Here is a 19,838-nt window from a genome sequence, read left to right on the forward strand (position 1 = left end):
TATTTTCGTATAATTAAATGTATAGGTTTAGAATAAGCATAGTAATTATTCAAATAAAGAATTCAAATAAAACTTGTCTGGTTCCAAAAAATGTGTAGGCTAGTATTTTTCTAGAATCACGAGACTTGGTATATGTTCTCATATTAAGCAGAGATTCATTCATTTTGAATTTTTTTAATTTTTTAATTTTTATTGTTTTTATTATGCTTTAAACAACAGCTACAAAACAGAACAACAGACATTATAAAGCCAGGGTAACAAAGAATAAAAGAAAAAGAAAAGAAAATAGAAAAGAAAAATCCAATCATAGACATGCATATCCTTTACATTACTCAAAGAATTTGAAAATAGAACACAAACTGACAGTTTTCATTGCCTTTCTATTAGTACTGTGTTGAATACACTAGTAATTTTCCAACTCTTTATAAAACACTTATGAATGAATATGAAACTTAACCAACAAAATAAATAATTTAATAACAAAAATGTCGTTATTTACATTATCATAATTAAAATATCCAAAAACTACATTTTTGAAATGCAAATTAAAATTAAAGAGTACCTTTTCTTTGATAAACATAGAGACATCATACCATAACTTTTTAACATAATAACAGTGCCAGAAGTGCAAAGAGCAAAAAGAGCAATTAACATCAATATCCTTCTTAAACTTACAGAGAAAATGCTTAGCAGGATAGAATTTATGAATTATTTTGAAACCAATTTCTTTTATCTTGTTTGTAACAAAAAGCTTGTGAGGTAATAACCAAATGCTTTCCCACTTAGGATTTCTGACAAATTTAGTCCAATAAGCAATAGAGCAAGGCTTGGTAGCAACTTCCTTTAAAAATAGAGAATTAATAGATTTGTTATTTTTAGTCTGTGAAAAACAATCAGTATCAGTTAGATTGACTGTGGGCATATCAACCAATATCACATCTCTAAATAAGGAAACTATAGCATTCCTTGGGAGTCACAGGAAAATTAAAGGGAGTCAACAGGAAAATCCTTGGGATTAGTCACAGGAAAAAATTGGCTTTATTAAAGTGCACAAGAAATTCATCATATGTCATAAAGATACCCTTGAGTGTTAAAGTATACAATAAAATAAACTTGAAGTAAACTTTTTGGTAAAAACAATACCCGTATCAAACCAGCTTTTCAAAAAAAAAAAAAAAAAAAAAAACTTTTATATGTAAACAAAATACAACGATTGTTCCAAATAAAATAACGCTGCGGAGAAAAGTTGTGCTTGTAGATCAGCTTCCATGCCAACAAAGCTTGAGCATGAAAGGCAGATAGCTTCACTGGCAATTTCTCAATCTTATAATCACACATTAGTAAAAAAAGAAAGACCCCCTAGTTGGTCAAAAATAAAATTAGGATTAAAATTACAGACAGAAGGCTTATTCAAACTAAATTTTAACCAATTAATTTTGAGAGTATTATTTAAAGTAGAGAAATCCAGAAAATCAAGTCCACCGTTTTTAAGGGAATTTATGACAACAGATTTACGAATGTAGTGAACACGATTTTTCCATAAAAAAAAAAAAAAAAAAATTATAAAATCTGATCGATAGATTTAACAGGTTTATTGTCTAGCTATATTGTTGAATCTTTCATTTTGAAATGTGCTGAAGTCACTACTGTATTTTTGACATCATCACTCCCTGCCTGTGATGGCTACTATGGAAACACAGCGGCGCGAGGCGGGGTTCGCGGATTCAACTCCGGTCTCGCGCACTGCGATGATCAATTCCGTGCATGACAGCTATTGTCCTCGCGCTTGAAACGAAACACCTGCACGACTAAACTAAAGCCATTTGCGACAGAGGAAAGCATGACAGATAAGGGGAACATCCGAAACGTAAGTATGATGACGATGATTTTAGAGTTTATTCGCCACTGAGAATGATTGTGTTGAACAGTGACGTACTCAATGGGCTCATGTTTTTGACTGTACATTGATAAATATGTCATATAAATGACTGCTACGGTTATAAATGCTACGACTCATTTAAATATTTACATATTAAAATTGTAAACTGTAATTTTAAATAAGGATGAATGGTCTGAGGGCCTATTCTGATACTTCTTTCACAGTGATGGGTTTAAGATATCGTGATGATTTTAAATCAGTACAATAATAAATAATTTTTCGTATTTTGCCAGACTAGCCTATAGCATCAGATATTTAAATGGCAGTAAAACCCTATTCCTGCAGGAGGAGGACTATGTTGGGGAGATCAAAGGGGGTCTACGGCCGACCATGAGGCTGGTAGTGATGGGTATTGTTCACAAGCAGCCCAAAAGGTTCGTATCAGACACACGTCTGTGCCTTCGCCAGCACTTGCGTTCATTTGTCCACTGTCACATCCGCACATCCTGAATGACTCGGTTCACTGAGGATGAGACACGCCTTCACTGCTATAACACAGTGAGCCAGTTGTATCGGGGATTAAACCGTTTTAACGCCTTTAATGGATGCCATCATAGAACACTAGACATAGAACTCATTTTAAATGCATGTGGGAAAACACCATTTGTGTGTGTGTGTGTGTGTGTGTAATATGTATAAATGTGTGTGTGTGTATATATATATATATATAATATATAGTCTATATATGTATATTATATATCTATATATAGATGTATATATATATATATATATATATATATATATATATATATATATATATAATATAGATATATATATATATATATATATATATATATATATATATATATATATATATATATGTATTCATATTTTGTAAATAGCTTATACTGTATACCTATACTATACAATATATATATATATATATGCTATACTATGCCACATGCACAAACGAGTGATAACTTAAAAATGTAAACATCAAAATTAACTGGTTTTGTTCCAGTCAGAAATATTATCACTGAAACATCCATAACACTTAAATCATACAAAAAATTCAGGTTAACAAAATCATACAGTAAACACCAGGTTAACACAACAAAAACTAAAAACTAAATAACAAACAACAAAGTACATTAAAATACAAATTTTTTAAAATAAATTCAAAACAAATGTGATGTTAGAGCAGGGAATTCTGACCGGGAACACACATTCTTCTCCACAATTTGAGGAAATTTATACTTTTACTTCTAAAAACATACTGTAAAATTGTATTGTCAAATAAGTTATTGTTTTTTATAGGTTTTTACTATAACGTTTTTACATTGTTTTCAATTAAAATGACTGATATTTTTTTTTTTACAGTGCAGTACATTTGGTTTTCCAGCTGTTGTTGTCCACTTCTGTTTTGCCAGTGTGGGAAAAAGTAAAACTCCCATGAAGGCTTAGCCAGCCAGATCTGAAAAAAAAAAAAAAAAAAAAAAAACTGACTGGACATTTATGGTCATATTTGGCAACTAAGGGTAACCCAAAACCTGCTGGTTCATAATGTGATTTGATCGTGAGCTTCACAGATCAAAGAGCAGAACTCATATTCCATGAAAGTGACTCTGTTAACAGTCTGTTAGAATTATGTTTGCTTTTAAACTGATGTTAAAAATCTTGTTCTGTCTGTCTCTTTAGTATGGTAGTTTTAGTGGCATGCCAGTCTAAAGGGGAGGGGGATGAGGAAATCGAGGGTGATGTGGGTCTGGAGTTGAAGGTGAACTTTTCACAAAAGGCTGTGCTTCGTAACGCTCGTCTGTCAGGACAGTGGGGCGTTTCAGAAACCGCCCTGTCTTTCTTCCCCTTTGCTCCAGGAGAGTCGTTTAAGGTAAAAAGTCAGAGTGTGTTTGGAGGGTTTGATACAGCTAATAAAGCTTTGTTAATGTCACACCGTTCTGTCACAATAATGTTGTTTCCACCTTGTGTCTCTCTCAGATGGAGATTGTGTGCGAGCACCAGCAGTTCCGTATTCTGGTGGATGGGCAGCCGTTGTGTGGTTTCACTCACAGACTGACTCAGCTCGCATCTCTCACTGCTCTTAAAATCCATGGAGACCTACAGCTCACCAAAGTGGCTTGAGCAAGTGAAGAATTGTCTGCCAAGATGACACAGACTATTCACAGAAGCAACTTAGCTGAGGTTTTAGAATCCTGAACGTACTGTACACAATTGTTTTTAAGTTCCAGAACTCCCTCAGTTCACTTATTTTAGTTGGTTCTGTTTGTTTTGATAAACTTATTGCCCATTTTACTGTATGTAGTTTCTCCAGTGATTTTTATTTTTAGTGGCAAAATGAGGCTGTTCCTTGGTTTTGCATATGTTTGGACACATTTGTAGGAGAAAATATCTGAAGGAGCTGTGTTACCTCGTGTGCAACCAATCCAGATCGCATAAAAATTCAAATTAAGAATGATTTGCCATAAACTAGCACAGATAGATTTCTTTCATATAGTTTTTATAATACATAATGTACTACCTGACATTTCTGTTTGCTTTTGATTAGATATTTAGTTTCTTTGGCTCTTTGATACAGAAGCAAAAGTGCCTTCATTTGTTCCATTAGATGCACTTATACAGTAGAGGACTTTTGGTGTGCTTGTAGCAGTAATTCAAATTTATTTGCATTTACACATTTGGCAGATGCTTTTATCCAAAGCAACTTGCATTGCCTTCAAGGTATACATTTGATCAGTTCCTGCATTCCCTGAGAATCAAACCTATAATCTTAGTGTTGGTAGTGACATTCTCTACAGTTTGAGCTACAGGAATGTTTTTTGTTTGTCTGTCTGAAAAATTTGTTAAATCATTTCTACAGAACAGAGTACCCAAGATAATCATTTTTGTTAATCCTTTGTTCATTCGAATGTACTTCAAAACAGTTTTAATGGCAAAGAACCTAAGGATTCATAATTGACACCCGATTGTTCACTTTAAAATGCAATTCCCTGTGATTGTATTGATTTAAAAAAAAAAAAAAGGACTCAAAGTCCATCTGAAGCCTGTACTTGGTGCTGTCTATCTACACACTTAATGCTGCAAATGAAGCATGTGTTAAATAGCAACGTTTACTTGAATGTCTTTTATCATCTAATAATTGCAATATGTACTGTAAACAGTAAACTTTTCTTAAAGAACTTTTAAGAAGATCTGATTATTTAGGTTAATTAATGTGTGTGTGTGTGTGTGTGTGTGTGTGTGTGTGTGTGTGTGTGTGTGTGTGTGTGTGTGTGTGTGTGTGTGTGTGTGTAAAAGTGTGCATTTGGGCATGTTTGAAAGAGAGAGAGCAAGAAATATGCTCACAGACACAGTGTGTGTTTTAGAACCATAGCAACAAAACAACGGATTTGTGAAAGACATGAAGTCAGTTCTTTTACCTGACAAACATAAGGCAAGTAAAAACATGCTAATGGTCCATGACCAAACTTCAGGTATGCACATCAAAGATAGGATTGCTACATGATTTGCTTACAAAATTTGACAAAATATATTTCACAACGATCATCATTTATGCATTCAAAGTACATTCACTGAATGTATAAGCTTTACCACCAGTATGTTATAAAACAGAAAAACTAAAAAAAAAAAATTTTTTAAATCTGAATTTTAAATGGAAATATTCTATATGCTGACTTGAATGAGGCCTTGTGTTGGCCCCACATGTATTAGCTGTACAACACTGGATATCTGTTTTCTTTGCACATACACAAACACCACATGTACAACTACTAAAACAGCACAAGATTTCTAAATAGATGTGTGACAGACAGAAATATAAATTAAGCAATACCAACTTAGCAATAAAATGAACAATACTAACAATGACCTAATTAAGTCAGTAGTCTAATAGCTTGTATCCAGTCCATCCTCTCTTCATGTGTTGGGGCCTGGATGTAATAGTGTGCGTCCTTCTGAGTGATGATTTTAAAGAGGTTCCCCTGAACTTTACCTTTAACACCTGAAGATTACAGGAAAGTGACCATTAGCTTTTGTGTTTTACAGTTTTTTCCTGTAAATATTACTTCTAATATGACAACAAGACCCAAAGCATTGCTCTTCAGTGTTTTCAGTCTGTGGCTACTTAATTTTGATTCATATCTGGAATTGCTTTGTAAATATTCATTGTGAAACAGGTAGTCATCAGACTTAAGACACTTCCAATGAAAAGGTGTAACTCTGACTCACCTGACGGTGTGCCGTTATCATCCAGAGCAGACACCAGACAGCCACGCAGAGATATACTGCCAACCGGAGTGATTTCATTCTGAGAAAGGTGGCCATCAGGACATTAACAAGCCAGCACAAAAATAAACATCACATGATTTCTTTAGATTTTAATATAAAATGTACTTATACAGCCTGTGAATTGCAGGTTAGCATTCTCACCTTGCTAGGATCATAATAGTGCAGGAAACCAGGCTCTGCCCTCAGAACAAACAATCTCACCTTCCAGTTCTTCACTTTGTGCCCCTGACACACAGAAAAAAAGACTGTTAGCATCACATATAAGCACATTTCTGTTCAAAACCTCTAATTATAGTGAAGTGCTCACCTGTTTGAGCAGGTAACCTCTCTTCACCACTTTTCCTCCGAGTTCCACCGCAGACCAAGACTTCTCTGCTTTCACACTGCCTCTCTTCTGGATGCTTTGGGACTGTTTGAGAAATCATATCCCACTCAGTTTATATCTAATATAATTACAAAAACATTGAGAAGTGAATAAAACAACATGAAAGAGATTTGAAACTTACAAAGCAGTAGAGTGCAGTGGAGTCATCGAGGAACTGTTCACCTAGAGCTGCGTTGCGAAGAGCGTCTGCACTCCTGACCCCGATGGGCCGCAGGGAGGCCTCGTCCAGCAGTGCAGAGGCTAATGTTACTGCCTCCACACGAGTCAGAGCCAACTTATTAAACACAAACCAGTCCACCGCTGCTGCACCTACACACATAGAAACAAAAAACAGTTAGTTCCAATCTTAAAATTAACCAGAGCTGATATACAGCACTGGAACCTTTCATTGTTTAAATTAATCTGCTTGTCTGTGTTTGCAAGTTCCAGACAAAGTGAATGATTCACTCAACAGATTCGTTCAATAACACTGATTCAAAAAGGAACAAAACAAACAACTTGTTGAAAGAAAACAAAATACTTTTCATGTATATGGTGGATGGTAAATTATTTCACAATATTGCTGCTTTTACTGCATTTTTGTTCAAATAAATACAGCCTTGGTGAGCATAAGAGACTTATTTTAAAAACATTTAACAAAATCTTACCAACCCCAAACTTTTGAACAGGAGTGAATAAAAAAAATAAGATTCAGATATCAGGAGAGAATGTTTTATTGTGTTACATCAGTGTGTGTGTGTGCGTGTGTGTGTGTGTGTGTGTGTGTGTGTGTGTGTTTGTTTGTTTTTTTGAGTGTCTGACCTGAGAAACAGTTGGTGTAAGAGCTCCCCTGCTCAGCATGACTGCATAGCCGGATACCAGTATGTACATCATACATGGAGTCCACCACCTGACTGATATACAGAAACACGTTTAAATATGGAGTCACAAAAGCATGTTTCCATATATTGAAAAACTAAACACATAGCTACCTGAGGTTGATGTTGTGAAGCTGGAGTGATGTGGAACCTTTGATTTGTGATGGGGAGGGTGTCTGTGCATCATGTGAGCTGAGGTTCTGTACCACTGCACCAATCGCTGCAGCCCATTCGTCACGTTCCTCTCTAGTGCAAGCCTCTAGAAAGTACTCCTCTGAAGTGCTGGTCTGCAGCTTCAGCACCAACTGCAGAGAGTAAAATGTGGTTGCTATGACAAAACCCTTCAGTCGCAGCTCTAAACAAATATTTTATGTGATAAGCACAGAACTTTTTAATTAAACTGGCACAAACATTAATTAACATGCCACAGAAAACTCCGGTTGTTACACAATGTGGAATATAAATCAAAAACATCTCAAAGATTTACTGGGGGAAATAAACCTGTGTTCCTGACATGCTAGTGCATGTGAGCATTGCAAAACAAAATAATGAAATGTCAATTCATATAAAGCATAACCTGAGGCTGCGAACATTTACAGCTCTTCTGAGACACTCCTAGTGTTTGGTTCAGTGTTCAGGTGTAATCTGAACTAAACCACTGATGAGCCACTTCTCAAAACTACCCATTTGTAGACTTAATAACCACCTGACCTTACAATATATTGAGACATTCTATAAAACTAAAACTGCACTATAATTTTATGAATAATATATAAAGTATTTACAATAAATAAAATTAAAGTCACCATTAAATAATAATGTTAACAGGTTTAAAAACTTAATTTGTGGGATGTACTAATATAATAAACTGAGTATGACATTATTACTAACATTGTTATATCGACCACTATGGTTATGCTATCGTTACTAATTACCTCATAAGTGAACTGTACTTTTATGTTCGCGAGTGTCTATTTAGTGCATAACCTGTAATGTAGCTTTTGTGACTACGAAATTTTGTTGGAAATATATATAACATCAAACACCACTTACCGGTCTGTTTTCGTACTCCAGGTAAGGACATGTAATTTTGCAGTTGCTCAACATTATGGTCCCTCGATGGCAGGAATTTTGTTTGCTGCCCACATATTTATAATACAGAAGTCTGTCTGGATTAAGTACAAACCAACGAGCTTTCCAATTTTGAACCACATGGCCCTACAAATGAACATCGTGTGTTAATAATCCAATAACAATTATGAATTCATTTGTAAGTATGGGTATGGATAAAAAAAGTTAAGTTTCTTACCCTTTTCACAAGAAACCCCTCTTTGCTGTTATTTTCTGACTCAGTGCCCATGTTAAGTTCACCTCACCAGTCTGTAGTGTGGATAAGCAGGTGAGCGCTTCATCAGGTGTTTTATAGCTTTGCTGGCTTGGAATGTGCGTCATTGCGCGCACCTCCTATTCGGCGCCCCCGGGTTTTTGGGAATACAATCAACACTGAGCAAGAAAACTTGGTCTGGGCATGAGTTTGATGAAAAAAAAATAATGTAAAAAAAAAATATATATATATATAAAAAATTATAAATCGTAAAGTTTAATTAAACTAGAATCAAACAAATGTGATTCTATTAAATCTTAAAATGGACACAAGTCTCCGTTGGGAACTTCCTGTAGGGGGCTGCTTTCATGAGTCACCGAGACGCAGTCAGAGTGAGTCACTGATCTAGTTCAAGTGAGATCCAGAAATTCACTGACCGGATGTTTGTTGCTATGGCAGTGCGACTCATGATGGAAATAACGTTTTGAAAGTCATGTACACATTTTATTTCACTGGTCAAAACGGTAAGCAATAACCGTAACGGTACAACAACTCACATTAAGAAGCTAGGTTACATTATATAATGTTTAGAATAAATTCAGAACATTAGAAATATTATGGATTTTTTATTTAGCCTACATAGAGAAGACCAATGTTATTTTTTTTCGTAATTGTCAGCATATTAGCTGTTATAGTGTAGCCTAGTTCTGAACGTTTCATCAGAATATTACAGAATGTTAGGAAAAGTATCATAGACCAAAACTACAAATCAGACGCACACACGATTTTTGACATAAAACTGGAATTTGCCAACAGGCATAACTATGCAGAGACATTCTTACACAATCTATGTGTGGATCATAAGCTCAGAAATTAACAGTCATGTTTCTACATGAACTGTGTGAAGATGGTAAACTACAGCGGGAACACGGCCAAACCGCAGTTACCAAAAAAAAAAAAACGCTCTTTCTTTGTTCATTCACTTCTGTAGTGCACTAGATGGTGCTCTCGTGCAGCAATTGAGCATTTGGGATTGGGAACTGAAACTCAAAACTGATTCTGTGAAATATTCGCACAGCTTACTTTTGTTTTCTGTTGTTTGGGGTAAAACGATGACGCTCAATAAAAAAAAAAAAAAAAAAAAAAAAAAAAAAAAAAAGATTTATTAAAAATCCCCTGATTGCAGTTCATGTTTTATGTGCTTGTAAATCATAATGAAATTTTGAAAACATAGGTCAGGTGGGGGAAGGTGTAGCCTAGTTGGTGTGATGATGCAGATAAGTCAATTCTTAGTTTGAAGAAGTTTGAGAGGATTTCAGATCCTGGACTCGAAGCTAAAATCCAGGACCTGCTGATCCACTTTTAATTGAAACACACAGGACAAATGTAGACAGCTCCCATGGTCACAGCTGTTTGTGTGTGTGCGCGCGCGCGACAGAGAGAGAAACATTCCTGCCATGTTAACTTTAATGATGTTTCTATCATTTTATCAATAATTTTATTATTATTCATTTTTTTGGTAACTTGATACTTCTGCAGTTTTGTTTTCTTTTTTTTTTTTTTTTGTCATGTTATATATGGACCATTTTTAGTATTTGATATGGTTGCTAGGGATATGACACATTACACAAATACTTTCACACACAAAGATCAGCTGTTTTACTGGGATTTGCTGCAGCTGGGGGCGTGTCATCAGAAATAACCATTAACACTGTTCAAACAGAGATCCCGAAATATATGACGTAAATTAAATCACACCCGGATGTAGAAATACCTTTGACAGGCCGTTGATAGAGCAGCACAATCAGAAGGGTTAAGGAACACAAACATTCAGACCCACACAAACATTCTTTGTCTGTTTATAGTGTTTCCTCTGGGTTCGGAGAATGGTGGTAATAAATTACCTGTTATCAAGCCACAGTACAGTTGTCAAATCATATAAAACATAAATGAAATGGTCTTTTATGAACCTACACTCACACAAAATCCCATTAAAACTGAACCCAACGATTCTTTGTTTTCTCTCTCTCTCTCTCTCTCTCTCTCTCTCTCTCTCTCTCTCTCTAACATCAGGATGCCAGACTGGGATCAATCTTTGTGTGTATGCATACAAAATACAATCAATATGAACAAAATATTAGCTTTTTAAATATCTTTCTTACATAATATCACATGTCCACTGAACTACAGCATTACTTAACACAAGGTACTTAAACATGAATACAATGAACACTTTTAGACAAGCTACTGTCACCTTTGCAAAAAGAAATTTCTTAGAAATGACAAGGCCTTGAAAGATAGGTCACCTAGAATTAAGGGTAGCACAAAGGATGCAGAGAAGTGATTAACAAAACAAAAGTCTCTTTGTCGGACTCTCTTGCGGCCTTTCACTTTTTCGTGTTTGTGAAAGGAAAACGAGAACTTTTTAAAGGATTTAATTCCATGGAAAGGAATGTAACCCAAACCCTTCTGAACTTCTAAAAATAAAAGCTTTTTAAATAGTGTTCACCCCCAACACAAACACAGTTTTTACTGTACTTAAAACAGGTTTATCTTCTTCCAAAAGCTGGCTAAAGTGCAATAATTGTCATGGAATTGCTCAGAAAATGCAGGTATCTGTTTCAACAGAGAACAGATTTACATTAACTCAGCAGCAATGAAGTTGTATGGAGGTGACAGAAAAATACTGAACATAATACTTCATTTATGAACTCTGTTACGTAATTATCTGACTATCTGCTCAATATTTGGCCATGTTGCCAAACTGACAGTTGTAGAGCTCTGTATAATACACTTTATTGCACATAATGTCTATGTTTCCTATTCCTGTGCTATGTTTTAGACAGTTGCGTGTTCTCAAAGTTACACCAATGAAGAACATAGAATGTTAAATCTACAAACAGCTGAATACATGATTAGCCAAACTAGAATCTGCGGAGGGTGTGTGACTCAATTTAAACCTGTAAATGAGAAACTTCTACTACAGCATTCTAGACAAACACATTTTTGCCTTACAATAAGCATATTTAATTATTCAAAGATAGAAAAAAGGTTTTTTTAAAAGTTGCATTTAAAATCCACTTGGCTTTCTTCATCCTCTCACTTCAGAGTCGACTCACTCTGTGCCAAGACGTCACCACTTTTTCAGGATTAGCCATGGAATCCCTCCATTGTTCCACCGCCTCAGGAGAACTGCTGTCGAAACCCAAGAGGACCTAGAAACGAAGGAACACACATAAAGACTGAAACTTAGGATGCCTTAAATTTTTAACTTTCTGTTCATCAGATATTCCTGAAAAAAATACATCATGGTTTCTACAAAAAGAAAAAATTCATCAGTTTTCAGCATAATAATAATAAATGTTTCTTGAGCACCAAATTCTGAACAATTTTGATCAAATAAATTTACTTCAAATTTAAACGTGTTGAATACTAAATGTAGTGTGTTATGGTATTGTATGTATTTTGCTCCAAACTGACCTGTCCAAGCAGGTGTTTTCTCCGAACAGAGCCACGGCTGTAGAGTTTGACTGCCAGCTGCAGATTCTGGTCTTGATTGGTGATGGGCAAGTGAAGCACTTCCTCCCATTGGATCTGCCCCTCTGATGACTTCATCACCTTCGTCTTCCTCTTCAGTAAGACCTTACCTTCACTCAACAACTCAACCTTCACAAAGAATCCTAAAGAGAATGTCCATTTGCACAGTTAATTTTATCAACAGTTTCATATTTGTCATTATCACTCTTCTACAACAATTAACTAATATTAATAAGAAATAAGAAGGATTTCAGGATGAGAACTTAACTTATAATGAAAATATATTTAAAATGGACTAGGATGTAAAGTTATCTGTGCGAGGTGATGATGATGAAAGCTGAAAGACTCACTCTGTGTAAGTGGTGAGGAAGATGATGGAAGGTTTTGAGCACTGAGGATCTGGAGTTGCATTCGACTACTCACTGGCTGGAAGCACAAGGCCAGCTGAAGCTCAGCATGACACACCTACAGAAACACACAAAATAATCCCCTGTAGGCTTAGGTGTAATATTGCATATATGTGTGTGTTTGTTGTTTGTGGGGGGTTTTTTAATGGCAGACTACCTGCTGCGACTCATTCACTGATTTATAGTTGAGACACAAAACAATTTCTGACCCAGTAACAAACATACACACAGCTATTATTCATGATTCATATATCCACTGACTTTCATTCTGGAACATAGTTCTGTCAATTTCAAACACCTCATCACTCAAGAGCAAAAAAGCAATTTTCCCTGTTAAGTGTTTGATTTCAGTCACATTCACACACAAGCAAAACACACAGGGTTTCCAAATGTTTACAAAATGTTATAGCTGGCAAAATCAGCAAATAGTGCCAAATCTGATACCTGTATGTGTGCATGCAGCATTCAGTAGGCAGAACAATGCTTTGACCTACTTACAGTGAAATGATGTACAAAGATGATAAACACTCAGTAACACTCATTTTGTGCAGCGTTATATATCTGGATTTACATATATACACAGTAAATCTATTTAGATGTTATTAATGATCAGTTTATACAATTTCACCTATATAAATGTGAAATATTTATAAATAATATATACACGTGTTCAGTTTGGGGTTGGTATGATTTTTCTATGTTTTTTTTAGCCTCTTATGCTCACTAAGGCTGCATTTCTATGATCAAAAATACAGTAAAAACAGTAATATTCTGAAATATTATTATAATTTAAAATAACTGTTTTCTGTTTTAATATATTTTAAAATGAAATGTTTTTTTTTTTCCTGTGATTGTAAAGCCATTACTCCAGTCTTCAGTGTCATATGATCCTTCAGATATCATTCTAATATGACAATTTGGTGTTCAAGAAACATTTCTTATTATTATCAATGCTGAAAACAGACATTCTTAATTTTTCTGTGAAAACTATGAAACATTGTTTTCAGGATTCTTTAATGAATAGAAAATTAAAACAAGGTAAACAATATTTATTAATTCATTACAAATTATTAACTAAAATCTTTTGTTACATTATGTTAATATATGAGCTTCAGACAGTATTTTAAGGGTCAAGTTAATTCCTTCAAGAAGCGTTTTCAGCAGTATTTAAATGGCTGGTTTCAGTATATTGATCTCTTCCTCTCTCTCTCTCTGTCTGTCTGTTTCAGCCCTTATGAACTAATATCACAGGAGAGACCTTAGCAGAACTAGTGCAGCTGTGCAATTTGTGATGCAAGTAAAATATGTGGTCCAGTGGGTAAATGCAGGTGGAAGTTTACTTTTTTTTTTCAAATAACCTTATTGTCAAAACTAGGAAGGATCTGGAGAGGGCGAGACATTTGGGATTAGATATGCAGTCACAAAGGGATACAGCAGGTGAGGACTCACATGTGTTTTAGAGTGAGGCTTGAACTCCAGCCAGTGCTTTGTTTCCTGTGGTCCAAGGGTTCGCAGAGATAATACACACTCTCCCAGCGTACGCCTACGTGGTGTGTGAGCCTGCAGGCACAGCACCAGTGCAGATCTGCGGATCTGCTCTAAGTTAAGAGTGAACACAAATGTCTCCATGAAGACAGTGTCCTGAAAGCGAGACAGAGAGAGGCAATATACTGAGAAGGATAACTAGTTACAAACTTAATCTGCAAAGCCAAGCAAAAGAAACCTGTAATACTGCAAGCTCTACACGTGTTTTTACTTATCTGTGGAAGTATGATTTTTATGCAACTTTGGTTGTGTTGGACTTTTCAGTCCGGCTGGAATGGTCATTATTCAAGAAACACATGAGGGACTGAAGAGACGGCTGAATAATTCATCAGAATTAATCTCAATGATGACAGAACAACCATTCTCAATAAGCTTTTCTTGTTATATTGATCAGCAAGGTCTGTGGTTCCAGAAAATTTTTATTTCCATTCATCGTAATGGGAAAAACAGGGATATTTGGTTTATATGTTTGGGTTTGTTAAGATTTTAAAAAATGTTTATGAAAGAAGACTCTTATGCTCATCAAGCCTGGATTTATCATTTATTTGACTAGAAATACAGTTCTAAATGACTAAAAAATATTTTATATATATATATATATATATATATATATATATATATATATCCCGATGTAAATATAAATGTGTAGTTCTGTTTTTTTTTATATATATATATATATATATATACACACACACACACACCACACACACACACACACACACATATATATATATATATATCCCTATATATATGTGTATATTATATATGTATGTATGTGTGTGTGTGTGTGTGTGTGTGTGTAATTTATTTAAATTATTATGTTTAACAATGTTAAAAAACAGTGGAACCTGAAATCTTTTGTACCATTAATTTCTTTACTGACACTTTTGATAAATTTATCAGCATCCTAATCCTGGTAAATGTATTAGCATCCAACATCCATCTAAATAAAAGTATTAATTTCTTTCAAACAAAAATCTTACTGACCCCAAACCTTTAAATAGTAGTTTCAAATATTTTATTTCATCAGAATACATGGCTAATTTTAAATGGCTGCCAAAGTAGAAAGGCACCTTTCAGTAGCATATAGTAATTCTGGCATCTACCTGGTATAATGCTAATCATTTTAACCCCTTGATTTCAACAATGCTGAAGCTTGAATTGAATCTTGGGTGTCATGATGGCTGGATTTCACTCACTGATGATGCTTCCTTGACAGTGCTCTTAAATCGCACTGGCTTGGTCATGGTGATGACCCCTTTGACCCCAATCTTCTGCACCTCCACCCCGTCAGTATACACACTCAAATCTGTACACTAAAAGAGAGGAAGTACCAAAAAGAGAGATAAAATGAGAAACAGTGAGAAAAGACGAAAGCAACATGTCCTGTTTATGAGCTTTTACAACCACTAAAACCACTGTATGTCAACAAAGGGCATTTTTTCTCAGAGGAGGAAAAGGAGGAAGGGCCTTGCTTATATTAGAAAATAACTGACAGGAATAAAACAAAAATATTATGAAATATACAGTAAGATCAAACAGTCTGTTAATATTATAAACAACTCTAAGATACAAACAGCATCATATTCAAACATATAGTGAATAATGTTAATATAAATGAGCATTAAATGAACAATATATTATGTATACTGTATATTATGTGTAAAATAAAGAGGCAAAGACAGACAGATTTACACATTTTTCAATTATTTGAAATAGCTGGTTGGAAACATGATCATTTGTTAAAGGTCTCTCAGAGCAACACAGAGGTTCCATTCATCTGGACTCTAGATGGGACACAATGGACTGTTGTAGAGATGAAATCATACCTTCACTAAGGTGATCCACACCTGCTCCACTGCCTCTTCATACTTTAGGTGCACACACACTTTTCCCGGCTCATAATCTCGCTCATCGCCAGACAGTGTGATGGACTCTACGCACACATATAAATGTTTTATATATAATATTCTGTTTAATATTTAATATTCAGCTTAAGTGCTGTTGTTAAGAAAGAAAAAGAGGGACAAACCCAATGTGTAATCCAACTGTTTGCTCAGTGTTAATTAAAAACACATTCAATTAAATGAGAAAAATGCAAAATAGATGCATTTCCCTAGTGGTCTCAGTGAACTCCAGATTATAAAACATAATGGTAAACAGAAAATGAAAAGTACTGAATGATATTTTCAGTGTATTGTTTGTGTTATGTAAAGATCCTCTCTACATTCTGAGAGTTATCTGAGGACTTGTGTACTGGACCTCAGGGAAAACATTTGGAAGTAATTACTGTCTGCTTTTTACGATTTCACAATCTGCAGTGATCTGAGTCTGTCCTGTTTGTGTGTGTGTGTGTGCGTGCAAGTTTGTTTGACAGTCTGTGTTTAAGTGTGTACAGGGTGATGAGAGGGGGTAAGATTGTTGTGAAATAAAGGGTCCAGAAAGTAAATAAGGAAAACCAAACAAATGAAACTGTAGTGGAAATTCCAGGTAACACTGGAGCAGAACCCTTTCCGGAAAGTTCTATTGGAAGGGAACTTTGAGGGTTCTTTTGGAATGCGCTTGCCTGCGGTTACGATTTCAGTGTTCCATCATGAATGGTTACCTAGACTACGGCTGCTCCCAAAGGAATCCTGAATGGAGGATGTGCTGCTCTGGACACTGGATACAGAATCAAAACGTTGGAGGAACAAGAGAGGAATAAATCTTACTGAACAACACCACTGCTTTTCATTAAACAGTAACCAGTTAATGTTTATACAACACACTTCAATAAGGAATTTAATCTGATCTGATTGAAACAAAACCACAAACCTTTAACTTGAAAAAAAAAAAAAAAAAAAAAAATAGAAACCTCAGCAAATTGAACAGCAGCATGACCAATTTGCAATTCATAGACTTTCCAACAGTGATGATGATTTCTGACATTTAACAATGCATGGAAGTAATATGATAACTAAAGTTATTAATTATTAGCTAAGATAAATATTAATTGAGATAAATATAAATTTTCCAGTAACAAATGCAATATTATTAATATATCTTATTAATATATCTTGCCTTAATTTTCAAAGTTGAGTGCAGTTTGCTCTGAAAAAGTATAGTGTTTATTTAAATAATGATAAAAATCATAAATAATGTTTACTAATTATTATATTCCTCTATGATATACACTACCATTTAAAATTTGTAATCGTTAGGACTTTTTAAAGAAATTCAAACAATTAATACAAAGAAATTAATCAAAATGTGGAACTTTCTAGTCATAAAAAATCCTTAAAAAACTGTCATGTTTACACAAATATAATAAGCAACGCAATCATTTTTACTATTATTAATATAAGAAAAGTTTCTTGAGCACCAAATTAGCATATTAGAATGATTTTTGAAGGTTCATGTGACACTGAAGACTGGAATTATGACTGCAGGAAATGCCATCACAGGGATATATTACATTTCTTTATATGCATCATATAATAATAGCTCACATGTGAACAGGTGTATGGATCTCAGCAGCATGTGAATGATGTCGGTTTAATGAAGTTTTATGGATTGGTTTGTTAAGTGTGTGTGTGTGTGTGTGTGTGTGTGTGTGTGTGTGTGTGTGTGTGTGTGTTTGAACTTACCTGTACGTGGCCTTGAGTGTTTGACAGATCATACATGGAAAGACTGAGTCTCTGTTTGTCACTGTGTTCCAAACCTGTGAAACAAACTGACATAAATCACTGAATTGATTTTACTCTTAGAAAGAAAACAACTATGCAAAGCATTCAAATGATCTGAATGTGGCCTCTCAACAATATGATCTGGGACATTGTGAGTGCAAATTTGCCATGAACAATCTGGGATTTAGGAGCAGGAATAAAACAGAAGGATTATGCACAGGTGGTTAGGAATGTAAATATTTGAGGTTACATGCTGAGAAGTTACATACTGAGTGATGCTATGAGGAAGTGAAATTGCACTCTTTAAACAACACATACAGGTTCTAAACAGACTTGGTGTTTTAGGCACATCTAAAGATGTCTCACCTGTGCCAGGACTGCTGTTGGGTCTGATTTTCAAAGTGGGGCGTCTCAGTGAGCCTGGTGACACGTAGCTGATCAAATGACTGCTGTTTAAGGTCAAATCAGGGTCATACATCATTTGACCAGCTCCTGCGAGTTCTGCCTTCCTTTCTGCATAAGTGGTCCTTGTGGCACCTAAAATCATTAGTATCAAATTTGCACTTAAATATGTAGGCTACTTTAAAAAATAAAATAGAATTTAATAAAATAACATAAAAATGTAACTAAATAATTAGATTTACCTAAATAAATAAATAAATAACTATATAGTCATATTGCTTACTCTGTTGCCCAATGTTGTAGCCAGAGTTCTGTGCTTCTCTTGGCTGGATATAGGAAGTCTTGAAGTTTGGGACAAAGAATGGAACTTCCCGGCCATCCGGAGGCAGTTTAGACAGCAGATAATCCTCTGATACTCCAACATTCCTCTTCACATTAGACTCAGCAGTTGATTTACCAGGAAGTCGAACCTTAATCACTATAAAACATTTAAATGTATACAAATACATCTTTCCTAATTCATATATGTGGTTAGGCTACAGTATATGTGTGTACACATAATGAAAACAACAATAATGACAAGGTAAAGGGGGGAGAGAGAGAGAGAGAGAGAGAGAGAGAGAGAGAGACTTACTCTGAATCTCTGGCTCGTTCTTCTTGGACATAAATGTCCTGCAGCAGTTTTTGATACATTCTGTCATGTTGATGAATGATCTTTACAAAAATCACATAAAAAGACTCAAAATAAGATATTTATATGAATTAACATGACACTGTACTACAGTGGACAGAATTCTATCTTTTCTAGTCACAAACATTTCCATCACATCAGCTTATGTTTTGTGTGCAGTTTTGTGGTGGAAATAAATAAATTTTTGAGAGAGAGAAAAAAATGGCAACAATGGTTGCTGACAGGGGAAATGTGGCCGGAAATGAGGCACTTTCAAAATTACTGAAAATATGAGCTAAATATTTTCACACAATAAATGTCACTAAATAATTTATTTCACTTTATCTTTAGATTATCACCGTTTTAATCATACAATAATTTTGTTTTATAATTAATTTTCGTGGTATGATTGAAAGTTGTGTCAGTAAAACATTACAATCTACACATCAAAGACATCTGAAAATTAGCAAAAATAAATGGTAAAGGCATTTAACAACATGAAATAAAAGCTAAGGGAAATAAAAGTGCCAGCAGTAGCCCAAAGTTGCAGAAATACATATAGGCTAAAAAGGATATATAATACAGTTATAATTATTTCAACAATCACGATTAACCGCTTTTTACCCCTTTTTGACAAAGAACATCATGTTTGTGAATAAGGTTGTACGTACCTGTGCTGCTGTCCGTGAGGAGCTGAAATCTCTGAGCTCGCGAGTGCAGCAGGTGCGTCGGGAGCCTCCAGTGAGCATCAAAACTTCTGCCTACGGTTGGGTCCTAGTGTCCGCTGCTGACAAAAAAACACCACTCTCTTTGATCACTGTGACACGAACGAAAGTTTACACTCCTGCTCAGTCACACGCATATT

At 35.0% G+C, this 19,838-nt stretch overlaps 3 protein-coding genes across 3 annotated transcripts; 1 reads left to right on the forward strand and 2 right to left on the reverse strand.

Annotated features, from left to right (window-relative positions):
* Positions 1-1,672: 1,672 nt before the first annotated feature.
* LOC122147266 (galectin-related protein B-like) lies at positions 1,673-5,070 on the forward strand. The gene is made up of 4 exons (XM_042769204.1): positions 1,673-1,867; positions 2,225-2,313; positions 3,578-3,767; positions 3,875-5,070. The coding sequence occupies exons 1-4, from the start codon at positions 1,841-1,843 to the stop codon at positions 4,016-4,018; spliced, it is 450 nt and encodes a 149-aa protein (XP_042625138.1). The 5' UTR covers positions 1,673-1,840; the 3' UTR covers positions 4,019-5,070.
* A 329-nt stretch (positions 5,071-5,399) lies between these two features.
* Positions 5,400-8,866, reverse strand: LOC109101327 (pleckstrin-2-like). Its single transcript, XM_042769203.1, has 9 exons — positions 8,733-8,866; positions 8,477-8,641; positions 7,538-7,728; positions 7,368-7,459; positions 6,688-6,875; positions 6,489-6,590; positions 6,323-6,406; positions 6,122-6,200; positions 5,400-5,894 (listed from the first exon to the last, which is right to left on the reverse strand). Exons 1-9 carry the CDS (start codon positions 8,781-8,783, stop codon positions 5,767-5,769), a joined length of 1,080 nt encoding a protein of 359 aa, XP_042625137.1. The 5' UTR covers positions 8,784-8,866; the 3' UTR covers positions 5,400-5,766.
* Positions 8,867-10,136: 1,270 nt separating this feature from the next.
* LOC109057848 (tandem C2 domains nuclear protein-like) lies at positions 10,137-19,798 on the reverse strand. The gene is made up of 12 exons (XM_042769202.1): positions 19,645-19,798; positions 18,938-19,017; positions 18,587-18,781; positions 18,268-18,438; positions 17,863-17,936; positions 16,842-16,917; positions 16,066-16,172; positions 15,436-15,552; positions 14,141-14,332; positions 12,635-12,749; positions 12,228-12,427; positions 10,137-11,962 (listed from the first exon to the last, which is right to left on the reverse strand). Exons 2-12 carry the CDS (start codon positions 19,002-19,004, stop codon positions 11,852-11,854), a joined length of 1,425 nt encoding a protein of 474 aa, XP_042625136.1. The 5' UTR covers positions 19,005-19,017; positions 19,645-19,798; the 3' UTR covers positions 10,137-11,851.
* Between the last annotated feature and the right edge of the window lie 40 nt (positions 19,799-19,838).

Source organism: Cyprinus carpio, chromosome A13 (genome assembly GCF_018340385.1).
Source record: "Cyprinus carpio isolate SPL01 chromosome A13, ASM1834038v1, whole genome shotgun sequence".
In the NCBI taxonomy this organism is placed as follows: Eukaryota; Metazoa; Chordata; class Actinopteri; order Cypriniformes; family Cyprinidae; genus Cyprinus; species Cyprinus carpio.